Source organism: Mustela nivalis, assembly GCF_964662115.1.
Source record: "Mustela nivalis genome assembly, chromosome: 11".
In the NCBI taxonomy this organism is placed as follows: Eukaryota; Metazoa; Chordata; class Mammalia; order Carnivora; family Mustelidae; genus Mustela; species Mustela nivalis.
Window position 1 is genome coordinate 28,745,506 of NC_139030.1, and position 19,231 is coordinate 28,764,736.

General features: G+C 40.3%; 1 protein-coding gene across 6 annotated transcripts in view; it reads right to left on the minus strand.

Annotated features, from left to right (window-relative positions):
• The window catches only part of GTDC1 (glycosyltransferase like domain containing 1), a gene marked incomplete at its 3' end in the record, with an annotated part of 460,833 nt that overhangs the window by 48,842 nt on the left and 392,760 nt on the right, over nt 1-19,231 (minus strand). For all 6 annotated transcript variants that reach the window (XM_082689513.1, XM_082689512.1, XM_082689518.1 and 3 more), the window contains one exon: nt 301-385. In XM_082689513.1, coding sequence (XP_082545639.1) covers nt 301-385 — 85 coding nt within the window. The remainder of the gene's footprint in view (nt 1-300; nt 386-19,231) is intronic.

A 19,231-nucleotide genomic window follows, 5' to 3' on the forward strand; every position in this document is an offset into this window, starting at 1 on the left:
CCCACACATGGAACATGTTCAGTACCAAATTGACTTCCCTCTCCTATCCAACACCTTACTGGAGTGTGTCTCTGCAGTAGATATGAGTTAAAGAAATAAAAAGATCTCAAAATTGGGTTAAATGCACTTAGGAAAGATCAAATCTATGTGTTACATTAAAAAAAAAAAGCTTTTGATTACTTTTCATCCCCTCTATTCACGTGGATAATTAAGTAAATAAAACAGTTCACAAAGTATAGATCCTGTTTTAGGACGCATTCTTCAAGTCATCTTGCTACCAGTAATAATAAGACAACCTACCTATACTGGTTTTGAAGGCTCCAGTGGGATTGTCCACCACACACTCAATAAGCTGCTGACATGATGTGTTGATGGGAGAAAGAATCTGGGAAACAAAGATATGCAACTAAGAATATACCATCAGTGATGTGAATAAAAACCACTTTATATTTCTACAACCCCAGTCTGTTTATGTGCTAAAGTTAGTCATGGAAAAAGAAATTCCACTTTTATAATCCTATGCCAAAGAGTAAACACTGGTCAATATCTCTTGTCCATGAAGAATGGCAGGATCTTTGGGGAAAGGTCCTGAAGATGTCATATGTCTCTTTATGGACTTGGTCAGCACTTCCATGTAGCCTGCCCCTGGGTATGAAATTGTCCATATTTTGAGGTAAAATTATAAAGATCTGCAGCCCTACTATTTTACTACTCATTATAAAAGGAGTGTGGTGAGCTACCTACTATGTTCAACTACTAAGAGATAGTGGTTGTGTTAGCTGTCTTGCTGTGTAACAAATAAACCCAAAGTTTAGTGGTTTAAAACGCCACACATTCACTATCTCACTGTGGGTTTGGATTCTGTGTCCAGTCTAGCAGAGTCTTTTGCATCAGGGTCTATCTCTATAGATGTCTCTGGTGCTGCAGTCACATCAAGGGTCAGCTGAGACAGGATCCATTTCCAAGCTCACATTTACTAATTGGCTGGACTCAGTTCCTTACTGGCTATTGGAATGAAGGTCTCAGTCCCTTGCTGGCTCTTGGCCAGAGGCTACCCTCAGTTCCTTGTCATATGGGGCTCTCCAACATGGGAGCATGGCTCATCAAAGCTAGTGAGGAAGTCATTATGACAGAAGTCGCAGTCTTTTATAACCTAATCATAAAGTGACATCCATATTCTATCACTAAAAGTAAGTCACTAGGTTCAGCCCATAGTCAAGGGGAGAAGATTAGACAATGTCATGAATACTGAGAGGCAGGAATGTTTGGAAGCCATCTTAGAAGGCTATCCACCACAACAAGTGATTTCTCAGTTGATGGCAGTAGAGGAACCTAGGGAAAAGTAGGAAGGAGAATGCTGGGAAACAGTGGGAGAGGAATTCCTTGGGAAAAGGTGCACAATACCCTAGAGATAAACACAGTATCAATAAACACAGATGAGGGGCACCTGGGTGCCTCAGTTGGTTGAGCCTCTGCCTTTGGCCCGGGTCACAATCTCAGGGTCCTGGGATCCAGCCCCACATCAGTCTTCCTGCTCAATGGGGAGCCTGCTTCTCCTTCTCTGCTTCTCTTTCCCCTGTTCATGCTCTCTCTCTAATGTTCCTCTCTTTCTCTAAAAAAAAAAAAAAAAAAAAAAAAAAAGTTCTTAAGAGAAAAACAGCACACAGTTAAATCTGGGGGTATTAGCTGGCCTGAGAAAGTGTTTTAAGTCCCAGGTTAAATCAGCATGTACCACGTCAAAGCAATAATGCCTCCAATTATGTATACATTGGGAAAAATCGAAACCACAGGTATTACTGGGTGACGATGGAAAAACCCAAGACAAACACAATAACTGATAACAAAGAAACAATCTCAAGCAAGAGGAAAAATATTTCATGGCTAATGTAAAAAGGATCATAACTCTTATTCCCTTAAAATGCTGTATCTAAACATTAACATTGACAAAATGAAATTAATGATATTCAAAAGACTCTGAATCTGTATTTATCATATCAAACATATTCATATGCCATTTATTTATCATTTCACAGGTGGAAATTTTGAGGTTTCTTTTTTTGGTAAAGAACATAGACCTAGTGGCAACTTAATGTTTACCCTTACTTTGCACCCACCCCTCACTTTGATAAGATAGTTGGTTCAAGGGACGATACAACAGAATATAGAAAGTGTAGCTTACAGATCCACACAGAAGTAGGGGGCTCGTTCTTATGATATCTTTGTTATTAGCACGGCTGTTCTAATAAGTTGAGCTAATCAGCTGAGCGTACCTGTGTAGGGGTTATACACGTATTTTCATAATAACAAAAATGAACAGAGATACAGCAGATAAATTGTCTTAACAGGTTATGCTTGGTTTTCGTGTGAAAACTTACTAATTAATGCAAGTGTTGCAATCATTTTTATGACGTTCCCCAAAGATGGCACTTTAAGGGTTATGCCATATGCTGATTGACAGCAGCCATAATTCCATACAATGAGACTGTATCATATTGTTTGAAGTGAGGTGATATTCATCTCTTGAAACTGATCAAACATACGACTGCATCAAACAGTATTACAACATAATCAGGCTGTATGTGGGGACTGCCAAGGTTGATCACCATGTTGTACTCTTTTCCCTCGGACTTCTCTAACAGAAGCTGTGACATACCACTGTTTCCACATTTTCCTCTAAGAACTGCAAAATCTAAGACAGAAGAAAAAAAATCCTGCATAAAATTGTGATTCTGTTATGCTGTGTGAGTGTACATCTGTAGACTGCTTTAGAATAACAAATTTACTCCTGCTAAGATCTCCCTAAATATACAAATAAGAATGTAGTAAGGCCAAGATAGAAAGCAAAGACCAGACAAGGTGAAAATAATTCAAATGCCCTTTGTTTGTTTTTTTTTCAGTAAACAGGAAACTTGGAAGAAATGACTTAAAAAAAATGCTTTTCAGTGTCTGTAACTCACAACCATAATTTTTTTGTAATGTGCTGTTTTGCAAAACCACTTGATTTTTCTACAGACCTTGGGGCTATTTTGGCTTCGGAGGAAAATGATTAAGAGTCTGTCCCTACCCACTCTCAGTTGCTGCTGATTTTGGAAAGAAGAATGAGGATGGGTGTGAGTGAATGAGGGTGATTTAGCTATTCTCTTGGTGGCATTCTTAATGTCATGGAGTCCAATAACACAGTGGCTTGTAGAGTGATGCAGTTTAGGGACTGCCCTTTTATTACTAGCCATCTTCCCATCTGCCCATGCATCCATTCTTCCATCCATCCACCTATCCAATAACCTATAAAAAAGCCATTGAGATATTTGGGCAACTGTGTTCCAGAAAGTTTACAAAGAAACGGGGTGCTCAGATGAGAGTCATCTCTTCATGGTGATATTCATTGAGAGATATGTTAACAATCCTGGTTCTCCAGTGTGAATCCATGCAGGTCTCCAAGATGTTTTTTTAAAATTTCTACTTTAATTCCAGTTAGTTAACATGCAGCATTGTTCTAGTTTCAGGTATATAATAGAGTGACTCAACACTTCCACACAACAATCAAAAACTTGCAAAGAAATCTAGACACAGAATATAAATAAGTCATTTTTTCCCTGAATACTAATGTTCTTTAACCCCAAACACTTGAATATGTTTTCTACAAATGAGAACATCTTCCTACTTAACTGCAACACAACCAGTAAAAGCAGATGAACTTTGATACACTCCTGCCCTTTAGTCAACAGACCATGCTCTAGAGTCATTCATTGATGCAACGATATTTTTTGTTACCAAAAGATCCAGTTGAGATCACATGCTGCATTAAGTTATCATGTCTCTTTGGTCTCCTCCAGTCTGGAATATTCTTCAGTCTGCCCTGGATTTTTTACGATTTTCATGCTTTTGAAGATGAGTCTTGTTATTTTGCAGAATTTCCTTTGGTTTAAGTTTGTTGGATGTTTCCTCATGATTAGATTCAGGTCACAGTGTCATAGAAGCAAGAATGAATTCCTTGCAATGCATCATACCAGTTCATGCATGATTTCAATAACTGATTCTGACTTGGTTCTTTCAGCAAAGTTCTGTGAGTCACAACCATTCTCATTATTTATCTGGAAAGAAGTATTTGCCTTGGACCGCATTCCTGAATGATATAGGTATAAAGTATGAAATATACATGACTATAGAATTGTTGATTGACAACTATTTTCTCTCAACATTTTGCAGATATTATTTTATTTTGCCTATTATGTTGCAATTGAGAAGTCTATTGTCAATCTCATTAGCATTCCTTTGTAGATAATCTGCATTAATAGGTTGATGTTTGTCCTATTCCTGTTACTAAATCCTTATGAAGTTTCTACAATAAGGGACTTTTTCATTCAAAACACCCTTTGTGTAAATATTTGTGGTGTGTAAATTATATATATAAATATATGTATAACCTCGTATCTATTTTCTTTACAACCTCAGATTTACTTCCAAATTCATGAATTCCACATAAGCTGTATCTAATATGCCCTTAAAACCACTGATGGCATTTAACTTTGAGGGCAATATTTTATATTTCTAGAATTTCTAATTCGTTCTTTTTTCAAATCTATCTGTATCTTATTTTTAATGCTCTTATTTTTCCTTCTCTAATGCTTTAGACAGTTTAAATCTATATATATTACAGTCTTTCTGATTATTATTTCTGATTATTATCTGATAATAATCAGATATTACTTCCTGCAAGTATAATTCTGCTGCTTTTTCTCTTTTCTAAATCTCTCAAGGTGGATTGTTACCTTGTATGTTTTGGAATTTTGAATGGTGAACTCATCTTTGACTTTCTTCAGCTGGAGACATCACATATGACCTGGGATAAGCTTGTACAGCACTAGATTTGCTCTCAATTTACTTCTGTTTTGGAATACATTGACATCTCAACACGAAGTGTTAGAGGCCATGCACTTTGAACACCAAGCTCATATGATTTGTGTTCAATCATATAAATCACATGGCATGTCTGCGTTTACAAATTCTCTGGGAAAGTTTATTTCCCACCTGGCACCCAAGGGTAGATAGATACCTTACTTCCTTTTTTTCTCTTTTCTGCTAGTTTGCAGATTATTTCCTGTCTACCATTTTACTGAAAGAGTAGTCCTTAAATGATCCTGGATTTTTCTAAGTTTCAGTTTCAATACCCCCTCGCTGCATCTCCCTCAGAATTTCCAAGACTTTGCTTTCTGTGTATCTCCGAGTATGAACATGAAAGCTCCTAAGTTTCTGAGACATAACCATCACCCTAGCCTACCCCAGTTTATTTATAGCCTGCCTTGTTAGTTTATGTCATTATCACATGGGTTTTCAGTTCTCTCTTCCTTTTGGTCCCTGGTGATGTTTCTTACTTTCTTGTGACCTCAACCATGGATTTAAGAGCATTTATTTTATTGTATCTAGAATTTTAGTATTTGCAGTGGAAGAATTTTCAGGATATCTACACCATAATAATCCTGTAACTGGAAGTCTCTTCTTGATATCCCATAGGCATCTTAATTTACCACAAACCATTCTGGTGGGCTTCCTCACAAATCTGGATCTCTGCCAGGGTTTCCCATCTCAATTTCACAAACCAGAAAGTCATTCTGATCTTTCTTTCTCCTTCACTGTCTAACCAACCACGAAGCCCCCTTGATTTCTCCACTGAATCAAATCCTGAGCTAATCCACTTGTCTCCATCTCCCATGCCCCTGCTTTAGTGTAAGCCACCACCATCTTCCCCTGTGACAACCTCTTAATTCTCCCCCTTCCAATCCATTATTTATACTGCAACCAGAGAAAACTTTCTAAAATCATTCTGAGAAATTTACTTTTCTGCTTAAGACCATGAATATATTTCTATTGTCCTTTAGATAAATAAACAAATAAATAAATCCTTAATATGGTGTATTCCATGTGGCTTATTCACCTCCATCACTAATTAATCCAACAAATACATACTAAGCAGCTACTATTGGGCATGGTACTTAGTACTGGGCTTATAGTGTGTACTAATTTGTCCCCCCAAAATTCACAGTTGACGTCCTAAGCCCCAATGTGATGGTATTAGGAAGTGAAGTGATTAGTCATGAGGGTGGAGGCCTCCTGAGTGGGTTTAATGCCCTTATAAAAGAGTTCCCCAAGATCACCCCTGCCCCTTCCATCATGTAAGAAAAACAAGCAAGATGACAGTCTATGTCGAGGAAGTGCGCTCTCACCAGACACTGAATATTTCCAGACACTTAATCTGGACCTCCAGCCTCCAGAAGTATGAAGAATAGATTTCTGACTTTTATTATCCACCCAGTGTAAGGCATTTTTGTTATGGCAGCCTGAATGTACCAAGACAAAGAGCTGTAACACAGTGCCAGACTAGCTGGTTTAGTTAACAGAAACTTATTTTTCTCACAATTTTGGAGTCTTGGGAGGCTAGAAGTTCAAGATCAAGGCATTGATAGAGTCGATTTCTGGGGCTTCTCTTGTTGTCTTATAGATGGTTATCTTCTCCCAGGTCTTCACATGAGTTTGTTTCCCTTTTTGTGTGTCTGTGTTGTGTACTAGTCTTCTCTTCTTATACAGACACCAGTCCGACTGAAAGAAGGCCCACTCTAATAACCTCATTTTAATTTAAACACCCTATCTTCAAAGACAGTCACATTCCAAGGTACTAGGTGGTAGGACTTCAACATATGAAGTTTAGGAGAGACAAAATTCAACACATAATACTGTAGTAAACCTCAACAACCACCATTCTCTTGGCACTTTCCTGTTTCTTTTGCTTTCCAGATACTTATCCCAAGAAGTGAGCTTCTCCTTCTTACCTCAGGGACTTTGCAAAGATTGTTCCCTTCATTTGGAATGCCTCTCTCCCTGCCCCCAACTTTGCTTAGCCCAAGGCTAGAGCTCGGCTTCAATGTCACTTCCTCACAGAAACATTTCCTGACTCTCAGATTAGATTAGGTCTCTGTGTTTTGTGTTCTTCGCATCCTTTTTGTACTACTTCCTATAATTCTAATTAAATGATTAACTGTATAATTAGTGAATTTCCTTGATCCTACAATGCTATGAGTTGTTAGATGCACCATCAATTTCAAAACACTTGTAGGCAGAGGAAAGAAATACTACTCTATTAGTCGGCTATTGCCATAATAATGTTGCATTTATAAAAGCCACTCCAAAATTCAGGGACTTAAAAAAAAAAAAGCCTTTATTTTTCTCTCATGAGCCTGTGAGTTGCTGTTATTCTCTTGTTCAAGATTCAACTCCTGCTTCCCAGCTCTGGGTTCCAGGCTGACAGCTGGGTTCAGGTCTACTTCAAGAATCTCCGCATTCTCCTAGGAATACAGGTTACCCAGGCCACGCTCTTCTCCTGGTGACTGAAGGTTCATGGGGAGGGCATACGTAATGCCTGTTAGAGCCTCAGCTTAGACTAGGTACACTGTCACTTCCAGCCAATTTCATTGTTCAAAGCAAGTGACAGCCAAACCTAAATTCAGCACATTGGGGAGAGTACATTGCCTCCACTAGTACAAGGCACTGCGGAGTCACTTGGAAAAGGGCATGGGTGTATAATGTATAATTCTATGACAAGAAAGAATTGGGAGCAGTAATTCAATCTACCATAACTATAGTAAAGAGTATGTACATAAATTTATATTTTGTAGACTTAAAATAGATTGTCCAAATAGTTTGTCTCTACAAAGATACACCAACCACTTTCTTCTAAATTACCTGCAAATCTTCACAGTCAGAGCCTAAAGTATCTTCTGAGTCACACGTGGGCACCCGTTAATTTTGCACCTCATTCTAGTGACCAGTCCTTTATATAACCCAGATGTGGGGCCAGACCTCTTTACAGTTGTGTAAGTTTAAGGCATACAAAAGGTGACTAATGTCCCATTTGCACTTGTGATTTATTTACACTCAGACATTTCTCTCCCATAACTAACTCTCTTATTACTGGAATTAAAAACTTTTTCAACAAAAATCAACAGAGTTTTTGACAGATACTTGACATCTGAATGAGAATCCTTCAAATGCATGAACCTTTCTAGCTTGCGAATTCTACAGTCCATTTCCAATGTTAATTGTACTGTGGAGTATGTGACAGGCAATTCTTTTGAGTATATCTTGATAACAAAAGAAAACACAAGTTTATCTCTTGGTGGATACCTGTTCATCTCAGAGGGTCTGCAAAGGACTGGAGTGTTTCCAGATGACATTTTAAGTGCAAGCACATCATTTCTCCAGTGACGAATGTGAGCTGCACTTAGGCCTTCTTAACAGCTCTATCTCCAGGTTTTTCTGCATATGCAATAACTTTCATTTCAAAGTTACCTTGGAGTGTAATCTTTTGAAAGAAATTTGAAAACACAATTAGAGGTCTAAATTTAAGTTAAAATTCCACCTTGTATGGTGGTAGTGGTGTAAATAACTCAAGCAACAAAGTATCTAACAAGACATACAATGTCTACTGCCTCACAACTTAATGCCTCTTCTGAATAGCTGGTAAGTTGTTGTTGTTTCTTAAGAAGGATTGGAAGACCCGTCCTATTGTACCACTGGTGTGGTCATCCGAAATTATGTCCTGTGTTTCCTTAAGCTCCCTACTACCAGTGGGGGGAGAGTAAACCATGCGGGATGAGTAAGCCTCCTTACCAGGGTCTGAGTTGGAGATAAAAATGATAGATTCTCTCTTCTGAGATTGTAAGGATCATATGAAGTATACAAGAGTCATCATTCCCACCACACTGAGATAGCCTTCCAGAGAAAAAAACAAAACAAAAACAAAAAGCTACGATCCAGACAAGGACCTAGAGAAAGATTGAGAGAGAGAGAGAGAGAGAGAGAGATGGAGGGAGAGAGAGAGAGAGAACTGAGCCAGATCCCAGAGGACAGTGCTTGATCATGGAATTATCTCCTTAAGGCCCAAGATCATCTTCTAGGACTTTTTGACACATAAGCCAAATTTTATGCCCGATTAATGTGAGTTGATTTTCATCCCTTGCAATCAAATAGAGAAGCAGTGTCCTGGGCACTACAAAGTAATAACTACCTGAACAGCATTATGGTTAGAAATAAAACCACAATAACGCAGCAACCAAAAGTAATTTCTGAATAACCCAAGTTCTTTATTTGTTTTGTTTTTGTTTTTTTGAAGATGAAGGGAAAAGAGATCCTTAAAAATCCCCCTTTGCCCCTCCCCGCCTCGCTGTTCAGGCGTGGCAGCTGCTTCTGCTCCTTTACATCTGTCTTGGAATTCCAGTCTCTCCTCAAGATAACCTCCTCCCCCAGATTTAACCTTTAGAACTTTTGTTCTCTCTCCCTTTCCTCCCTATTCTTTTGCCTACAGCCCCAAGGAACTTGTCAGTCAAAGCCAGACTCTCAAGGCAGGATGCACCTCAGAACACAAGAAACTGTTAGCAGGATGACACGAGTGCCTCTTTTTCATCCCATTACCCCCTTCTTAAAAATGTTATAAAATGAAACAAATATACACCTCAGGTTTGAGGTTATACAAATGTTGTTTAACACCTTTTTTCTTGTTAACCCCACGCCTTCCATGTACATATTAACTACCTAAAACCAATTTTTTGAGTCAATAAAGAAGAAATTACTCCTCAAACAAAAAGGAATGTATGAATAAACATAAAAATAAGACATGAAACATTTTGGGGAATTTATTACTAAGAAATTCATGGTCAATAAATGCTTGATTAAAAAAATACATTTCTAAAATTTAAGTCTTTCCTTAGCATACATTAAAAAAAAAATAACAAAAAAAAAAAAGAAAAAGAAAAAAAAAATAACAAAAGGACTTTGAAGGCAAAAACAAGTTATCTATAAGCCAGAATAGAGTAGCACATTTTGTCTGCAGTTCTTGACAAAAAGTTATCAAAAAAACTTAAAGATGCTTAAATCATGAATTAAAATTATTTACTAATAGGGTTAGGTCCTAGCTGATAGAAGTCACTACCATTCACAATGCCAGTTTATGGATAAATGATGCAATGAGGCAAATGGGAAGTTCTAATGGGCTTCTGGGGAAAAGCTTTCCTTGACTACAGAAAGAGGCTCAAGCAAGAGGAAGTCCCTTCTCCTGTTTGGAAAGAAGGATATGGTAAGAATGTGATGGTTGGATTGCTGTGGCCCTCTTGTGAACATGAGGAGAGCAGTCAAAGAGAAGGTAACACATCAGGATGGAAGAGTGGAGAGATGCAGTCACTCTACATCTACTTCTAGCTCTCTGAAATGATCATTTTTCCATACTGAGCCATTCAGTTGAACCAGATCTTTCTGTTTATTTTTGCAACTGACAGAATTCTAGTCAATAGAGAACCATATGAAAGGGAGGCTAGACATCAGAATTTGGGTTTGAGAGAAACCTCACTCGTTAGAGGTTAAGAAGCAGAACTAAACTGCTGTCTTTTGGTGGAAATGGTCTGGTTGATCTGCTCCAGGTTGGATGGACTGGAAATCCAATGTTGTGTTTTTGTGTGTTTGTTTCTGTTCAAGGCAAAATTCAGTCCCCAGGCCTGACTGACTACTTTTAGCAAAAGGGAATTAATTTCTTAAATAGAACTTTAGATTCTAATAGAAGCTTAGGTAGGTGTTGAAAAGCTTAAAAATGTCACAGAAAAATTCACCATTTTTTCCCCTCCAAGACCTCCTGTATTATGGGTTTTCTTGTTTCTTAGTATTCATTCTCAGATGGCTTCCATGTCTCCTAATCATCTCTTGTCCTTATTTCCTATTTCCATAAAATTCTATGCCTTCATTTTGAAATCACGCCTTCTGCAATGTCACCCTTGTCTGCCTTCCTTTGGCCTCATTCCCCAAATGTGGAACCTAATCAAACCAGATTCGTGTCTTCAAATTCCAGTGGACATTTGGGGTTACAGATGGAGATCACACTGGAGTGTAAGCTTAAAATGGAGTGTGATATCCTCCTTTAATACAAAAACAAATTTAATAATCAACTATATTCCACCATGGGGAATTTGTTGCTGGCTACGTTATCTTTAAGACAATAGCTTATGGGGGCACCTGGGTGGCTCAGTGGGTTAAAGCCTCTGCCTTCGGCTCAGGTCATGATCTCAGGGTCCTGGGATCGAGCCCCACGTCAGGCTCTCTGCTCAACAGGGAGCCTGCTTCCCTTCCTTTCTCTCTGCCTGCCTCTCTGCCTATTTGTGATCTCTGTCAACTAAATAAATAAATAAAATCTTAAAAAAAAAAGGACAATAGCTTATGTCCCTCCATCCTTTGACCGTTTTTTCTGTCAGGAGTATTGTTTTGTTTTGTTTCTTAATTTTTCCAAATTCTTATTAATTTCTTAAACAAAATACTTCTCCATCATGTACTCAAAATCAAACTTGTGGCCTACTCATGCATATCCAAGAACTCATTAAGGAACTCTATCAATGGATTATATACTTTGAATTTCTATCCTTTAAAGCACAAAGCACTGTAATAGCTTTGGAGTTAGCTTTTCCTTTAGATGATAAAAGTTTTAGGAAGTGCTTTCCTCAGTCATCTTTGTAAGCAGAAGGGGAGAAATTTAAGGATGTATCCTTCCCCACTTCACAGAAAACCCTGTGGGGATTGTTTTTTTCCCCTTCCTTTCTTCTTCTTCTTTCCCATCTTTCTTCTGCTCTGCTTCTCCTCCTTTCCCTTTTTCTTTCTACCCAATACAAAGACTGCAATTGTAATTTATTGTCAAAATCACAATTCAAATGAAGAACCGAGTATGAAATCTAGTCTAAAGGATAGGAAGAACCTGCGTACCAGGTGATACGTCTCCCACTCCCAACTCTGCGACGTACTAGTGGTATGATTTTGAGTTGCTTCTTCTGAAGTCTGGGACTAAAGCTATGGTTTCCCCACATCGCAAAGGCATTACAAAGACTTCATTAGAAAATGGATGAAAAAATGCGTCTTCAACTCTCAAGGACTAAAATGTGGGGGAAGGAATACCAGAGAGGTGATTCCATCAAGGGAGGGCCAAGAGAACAAGGAAGAACCCAGCTGTTAACTATCTGTGTTAAGAGCAGGAATTCAATCAAAGAGCAAGGCACTCAGGCGCCACCACACTGGGGCACCAACAGCAGAGTGGGGCCAAAACCAAGGTTGGAGTTTGAGCTGTAGAGCTACTAAGATTCCTTTTATTTTATTTTGTAAAGGCAGATTTGATCTCTGAGGTGGCTGCAGGTCCCAACTTAAAAGAAATCTTACCCTGCTCACTGGGCTTTAAGGCTGAAGGAGCAAAGAGTTAATTACCTTGTTTTATTCGTCTCTTCCAAATTTTTCACATGGGCTTTTTCCTTAATTAGCCATCATATGAAACTGAAGAATATTTATTATTTATTATGTGTATTAAATTTTATGTCTTTTCTTCTTAATTTTTAAAATGGGTGAATTTATTACTTTTTCATGTTTTTCTCTTAAACAAGTAAGGTTTGTTGTTGTTGCTGCTTTTATTGTTTGTTTAGTGGTAGTCCTCATCTGACTCTTCTCTGGGTCAATAATTCTTCATAAAGAGCAAAATGAGAAAAAGCTTCTGGCATGTTTTATATTAATTGGAAGAAGCAAATAGTTTCCCATACGTTTTTCTTATTCTTAATTCTTTTCTTTTTATCTCTTACTCAATTTAAATAGGATACCTAGAAATGCCCACTCACTATTGATTAAGTTATATAGCTTAAATTCAGGGCTCTATGGTAACTTATTAAAGTATATTTTATAAAGTGATTTTGGTTGTCAAGATAACATGACTATACAATGACTTATGCAGTCGTATGATCATTGCCGTGGTTCTAAGTCAGCTCCAAAGGGAACATGAAATGAGCACCTACATGCCAATTTCAATTTTGATTATATTACCTACCACAATTCATTAGACTCCTTGAGTTCCGAAGGGTTTATGCCCTTAAGGACTTGCTTAACTTGCTTAGAAATTCGCGGCTAGCCAAGGTATTCAGAAGGAAAGCATGCCTGAATAATTCCTCCATTTAAAACAGTCTTTGTTTTCACATGTCCAGGATGTAGCGTATAGTGATGCTTATTCATACTCCCATTTATTTTATGGATCCATGGCTTACTTCTAGACTGTAAATGCCTTAAAAGCAAAGAATGCCTCTATGGCTCTTTCTCTTGCAGTGCAAATGCGGATATCAAGCAGAAGCTTCACTTAAGAAGGTGGAATGGGGGCGCCTGGGTGGCTCAGTGGGTTAAAGCCTTTGCCTTCAGCTCAGGTCATGATCCCAGGTTCCTGGGATCGAGCCCCACATCAGGCTCTCTGCTCAGTGGGGAGCCTGCTTCTCCCCTCTCACTCTGCCTACCTCTCTGCCTACTTGTGATCTCTGTCAAATAAATAAATAAAATCTTAAAAAAAAAAAAAAAAAAGAACGTGGAATGGAAAAACTGATCCGCAAGTCTCAATCAGATTTCACTTAAGGGTTTCCCTGAGCTGGTTAATATCTGAATGCAACAGTCTAGGTTACTTGGAAATGATGATGCTTCTTAATGATTATGGCTTATGGTGCTCAAGCAATGTTAAGTTTTGTCTGGTGAGCCTCTTCATCGCACTTCTAGCGTCTGCTCTCTTTTCTCCTTTCCCTAGCTTTCTCCAAGTCTCCTTCTCTTTATTTCTCACATGTCTCTCTCTCTCTCTCTCTCTTTTTTTTTTTTTTTTGTACTGTCTCTTCTATTCTGTACACTTAAGCAATTACTTAAGAAAAAGGAGTCTGATATTTTCTTAACTCAAAGGAAAACAAGCCTGGGTATATCTCTGTAACATAAGGACCCAGTGGATTCATTATTTGGGGGAGAGAAATCTGGCCAGAAAGATAATAGACAGAATTTAAAAATGTAACAATGAGACTGAAAAAAAAAATGTATCTACAGATCAGTTCGTTCACTCAGATAAGGTATTCTTAATGTTCTTAATGATACAGAAGTAGATATTCTTGGTTGATAGAATTTTAGAGGAAGCTGCTAAAACTAAAATGTTTGAGAAAACAGTTATCGTTAAATGAACACTTTATAGAGCACCCGTTGAACATTCAGCTGAGAAGGAAAACATCCAGAACATGCCCAGCTCTTTGGGAGTGTGTTTTCAGATTTCTGCATGTGTTTGTCTATAAAAGCATCTCGAGGGGCAGCTTTTTACTGATTCTACCTTGCCAGAAAAATCAATCTAGCAACCATCACTGGCTAATAAATGTTTTTATCACATTTTCCATCTTTATCAGGAATCTGAGTTTTTAGTTCCTCCTTCTTGAAGAAGAGAGCCCATGATAAAGCTACCTCTGGCCTTCAAGACTACGCCCACCCTGAAATGAAGGCCTCAGTTGTGGAGTTTCTCTACTTTGTAAAGGAAGGGGAAAATGCCTCACTAAGAACTTGAGTTTGTAACTTTAAAAAACAACATCCAAACCTGCTTGTCTCTAGCAAGTAAATGTACTCCCTTTATTACATGGTATGCAATTAGATGCATTTGAAAGAAAAGGTAAGTTAAATCAGAAGTCTCCGGGACAAGAATGTACTATTTTAAAACGGGGAGTGTCACATGTTGTTTTTCGACCCAGAACCAAAGGGTATTTCACAGGTAATTTCTCAGGGTTGATGTTAGCTAATTATTAGCTACCATACCCTGCCTCCCATTCTAAGTGACTATCTCCTGGCAGAAAGACACAGCTAGGAGTGTTTTGTTTCATTTGTCCTTGCAGTTTTTATCAGCATCAAGAAGGTGGACCGAGCCAAAGTTAGAAGAAGAATTCTGGAGCTAAGCAGAAAGCGACCCGTTTAACAGCCCCCATTAATTGGGGCTGTTACATGATTAATTTGAGAAAAACAGAAGAGACGGATTCCTTTACAACTCACAGTTGGATGCAACACACTAAAAGTAATCCTGTAAATTACATTTTAAATCTTCAACATATTCCGAGCAGATAAAATAGTGGCATGATTGACCAAACTCCTTTTAAAAGTACACATATTACGATGCATCATAGTTATAAACAGATGGTATTTGGCCTCCTTCCTATTCTCAACATTTGGAATTTCTAAACTATGTGAATTAAACAATAATATTTTATAAACATACAAGGGATTTTGCTCACTGCTTTGTTAACATAGAAATTATACAATGCTGACATTTATTTAAATTTTAAAAAGTAAACAACAGTGTGCATTGAAATAAAGCAAACTAAAATCAACATAGAGAAGTATGTTCTGTGTGCATATTACCTACAGTGGCACTGGCCTTTTTAAGGAAAGACATAATAGGTTGAAGAACAAGTGGTAGCTTAGATGGGCCTAATCCTTTGTACTCCAAAGGCTCATTTAACACCTCTATGTAAACAACGGATATTTATACCATAATTGGCTATTTGACCATCCGTGTTCATTTACTATGTAACCTGCTATTATGGAGTTAAAAGAAGTTCTCCTCCATTGGCTCTTCAGCTTTCATAGTAGGGAAAGTGTCCTCGCAGTTTTAAAAACACTTGCACAAACAGGAATCATTCTGACACTTGTACTCATAATGAGAAACATTATCATCATATCAATAAGTATATATTTTTTCTTTGGGGGATATTGTTGCCAGAAAGAAAGGGAAATGTATCAGATCTTAATGTCATTTCCTGAGATACTTTTCTAAAATTATAGCTTTAACCCTTTCGCTACATTTTGAAAGGGAGACCCATCTGCTGAGTAGATGTACAAAATAGAAGACACTTGGTTTTCAAACACTATTCTTGGATTTGCAAAATTATGCTGTGATGAATAAATAATGAATCAGATATTTCAATCAGTTTTATGAGTTTCCAAAGCCCTGACTATCATTGTTTACCGACAGTCTCTTCTTGATGCACTTCCCATGTGCTCTTGTTCAGCCTCTCAACAGTAGGGTTCTGTAGGCCCACCTCCCTGCCCTCAGTTTCCCCCGGTGCTGCTCTTCTCACATTTTAAATGACCAACCAACCAACCAACCAACCCATATTTCCAAGTCTATGGTTCGAATAATATTTCAAACTGAGAGGGTGGGATTTTGAGAAGTAGATGCCAAGGAAGGTCACGAACACTCCGGATGAAGGTTTCTTATATTTGGTCACCGCGTACAGCATTTCAGCAGACAATCTCTATGGGTGGGAACCAGAGAGGAAATAAGCTACAAGCTGGATGGAAAGAAACGCAAACAGCTTTGGTGAAACCAAGAAAGAGGGGCATTTTTTCCTCTTACATATATAATTCTAAATGTTTACACTCAAATAAATATCGAATGTTAAAAAATAATAGTGCGGGGAGGCTCTTCAAACATTTTAGAAGCCTCAAAATGATATTAAACGTTGGAAATTTCAAGTTTCTCAGGTACTTAATTTGACCAAAAGAGTGACAAATCAACACGGGGCTTCTAAATATTTTCCTGCCTAAATACCTCTTAACCCCCTCTTCTCCTCTCCTCCAAAATAACCATTGGTGGTTGAGAGGAGAAACGAAGTTTGTAACCCAAAGCACAGGTTAGCGTTGGGGGCTTGGGGTGGGATTTAAACAGATGACAGGATAATGAGAGAGGAATAAGAGTATTTTTGAAGTTAATAGCCAGTCTCCGCGCCCATTCCTACGCCTCCTTTGTGTGTGTGTGTGTGTGTGTGTGTGTGTGTGTGTGTGTGTGTGTGTGTTGTTTGTTTGTTTTGTTATTTTTTTATTATTATTTATTTGCTTAAGGTAATTTTTTTTCTTTTTAAAGGGGAGGGGGCACAGAAATCAGTACTTTTGTTTCTGCTCAGGGCATCCTCATCGTAACGTCTCACTGACAGACCTGCGGACTCCGGGAACCCAGTTCAGTAAAACACTTAGACGACTGGGAGAGTTGTGCCCCGCCCGGGCTGCGCCGCCTTCCCGGGGGCCCGCCAGGGAAGATTCCGGCCCTGCGCACGCGAGCCAGGGCAGCCGTGGGCCACGCGGCGCGTGTGCGTGGCAGCGCGTGAGTGTGGAGCGCGCGTGGCGGGGTGCGTGCCAGTGTGGGTGCGTGCCAGGGCGCGCGCCAGGCGGGGCGGCGAGCGAGTCCCGCGAGTGTGGGCGCGAGTGTGAGCGCGAGCGCGGCCGCCGCCGGGGCTCGCTCGGCCCCGCAGCCTCGGACAAGCCCCTCGGCCTCGGGGCTCCTCCGACTCTCGGCTCCGCTCACTCCGCCGCAGAGCGGGCTCGGCTAGGACTCTGTGACCCCGCCGCCCCTCTCCCGCTCCCTTTTCTCCCGCCAGGAGAGGAGCAGGGCTCCCTCCGCCTGCTCCGGACGGCGCCGAGCGGGGCGTCAAGGGGGCCGTGGCGGACGGGACCCCGGGCTCGCCGGTCGCGAAGGCGCCACAGCGCGGGGGACAGGACGAGCGGCGAGGGCGGCGGCGCAGCGCCCGCTGAGGCTTCCAGGGGCCCCGCTGACGGTCCTTGCCAGCTCCGGGCAGCCCCGGCGCGGCTGCCCCGACGCCGGGCGCTGGCTCGCGGGGGGATCGCGACCGGGCGGGGCGGGGCGCCGGGGTGCGTGCTCTCCGGCAGGCGAGCGAAGGGCCCGGCCGCGGCCCCCGCGCCTCCCCACTACCGCCGCCTCCCCACTGCCCGCGGCCCAGCCGTGCCACCTCGAGCCCCCGCCGGCGGCGCGGGGCCAGACCCGACCGAGAGCGGAAGACCCGAGAGGCAGGGACGGAAGGCGAGGAGAGGTAGCAAGCCCCAGACAAGGAATCCTTAATTACAGATTAAAGGCAAGCAAAACCGTACACCACATTTTCCATGTGTCAGCTGACGGCCGCGACAAAAGGAAACACACAGCGCTGAGGGGGGAAAATGGCCCCTTCTCAGACTTCTTCTTCTTTTTTTTCCCTCCCCCTCTCTCTTTTATTATCTGTGCAAATGTAAAATGCATTAGGTAGTGACTCTGGGTAGGTGGTGCCTGGGGCCAAATCGCAGCTGCACACTCCAGTAGGAGGACAGTTTGCTGATGCACCCAGCGGTCTGGGGAACCTCTCGCAAAAAAAGGGACTATAAATATTCTGCTCCAGCACATTGTGCTTCTTCAGAACTCCATTACTCATACTTTTTAAGTTTTAAAATTTGGTGCTTAGAGTGTTGCAATTCTTTATCTTCAGTGAAATCTCACCGTGCACGCGTGCGTGCACACAGACACACGCGCGGGGCACACACACACATTTTGTTTTTCAGTTTTGTAGATTCCTTTCTTTCTTTCTTTTTTTTTTTTTTTTTTCTGGCCTGTTATCACAGCATCAGAACTCCAGGGGAAAAGCCAAGCCGACTGAAAGCCAGGGAACATAGCAGCCAGCACCAGAGAGCACAAGTTCCCCACCATAGCTCTGCAGCTCAAGAGGAAAAAGGAAAAAGGTGTGTGCTTTGATGACTTTCCTCTTCACTGTGATCACAAAACACCCTGTCCCTGGGATTTAAGACAGTATTTCACCTCCACAATATTCTGAATTCTTCAGAGATGGAGAAGTGTTCACAAACCTCTAGTTGGGCACCCTCATTTTTAACCCTAGAGTTAAATGACCTTTGAGGGTCACCCCGAGCCACTCTGCAATGTCCTCTCCTGTGTTTTCTCCTTCTTGTTGCTAGGTCAGCTTTAGAAATAGAAGACTTTGCCTCTTTGCAAGTAATCTGTTCACCGATAGAATTGATGCAGCAGGTGGAAGGCAACAAGGCCACCTTGTTTAGTCATTTTACACATCTTCCTCTTTGTAGACAACATTTTCTCATTTTTCATTAGTATTTTGCACTGTCATTTTCTGCACAGCATTTTATAAAATTTTTTTCAAAGTGCCTTTCCATGTGGTTCCAGTGACTTGTCCACACCCTAAATAATGCTATCTGCATTTGCATTCAAGATTAATAGCTGCACATCAGTAATTCTTAAATACCTGCTGATCCATATTTTCAATTGAAATGAAACATTATTGGCTAATGTTATTGGCTGGGCAGATGGGTTCTTGAACCCAGAACCTTTGTGGACCGGTTGCCAGCCACATGACAGCAGTGTTAACTCAGGCAGTATGACACGATTAAGTCTCTGTCTCGGTCTCTTCCGTCGTAGAAGGCAGAAAGACTTTCTTATTTCCCACCTTCCCCACCAGTGGTAGTAGATTAGCGGATTAATAAATGGATATAAATCACACTAGGTTTCAGGCCCGTCGCTTCTTCTGATACCTATTTAGGAAAACTTTAAAAA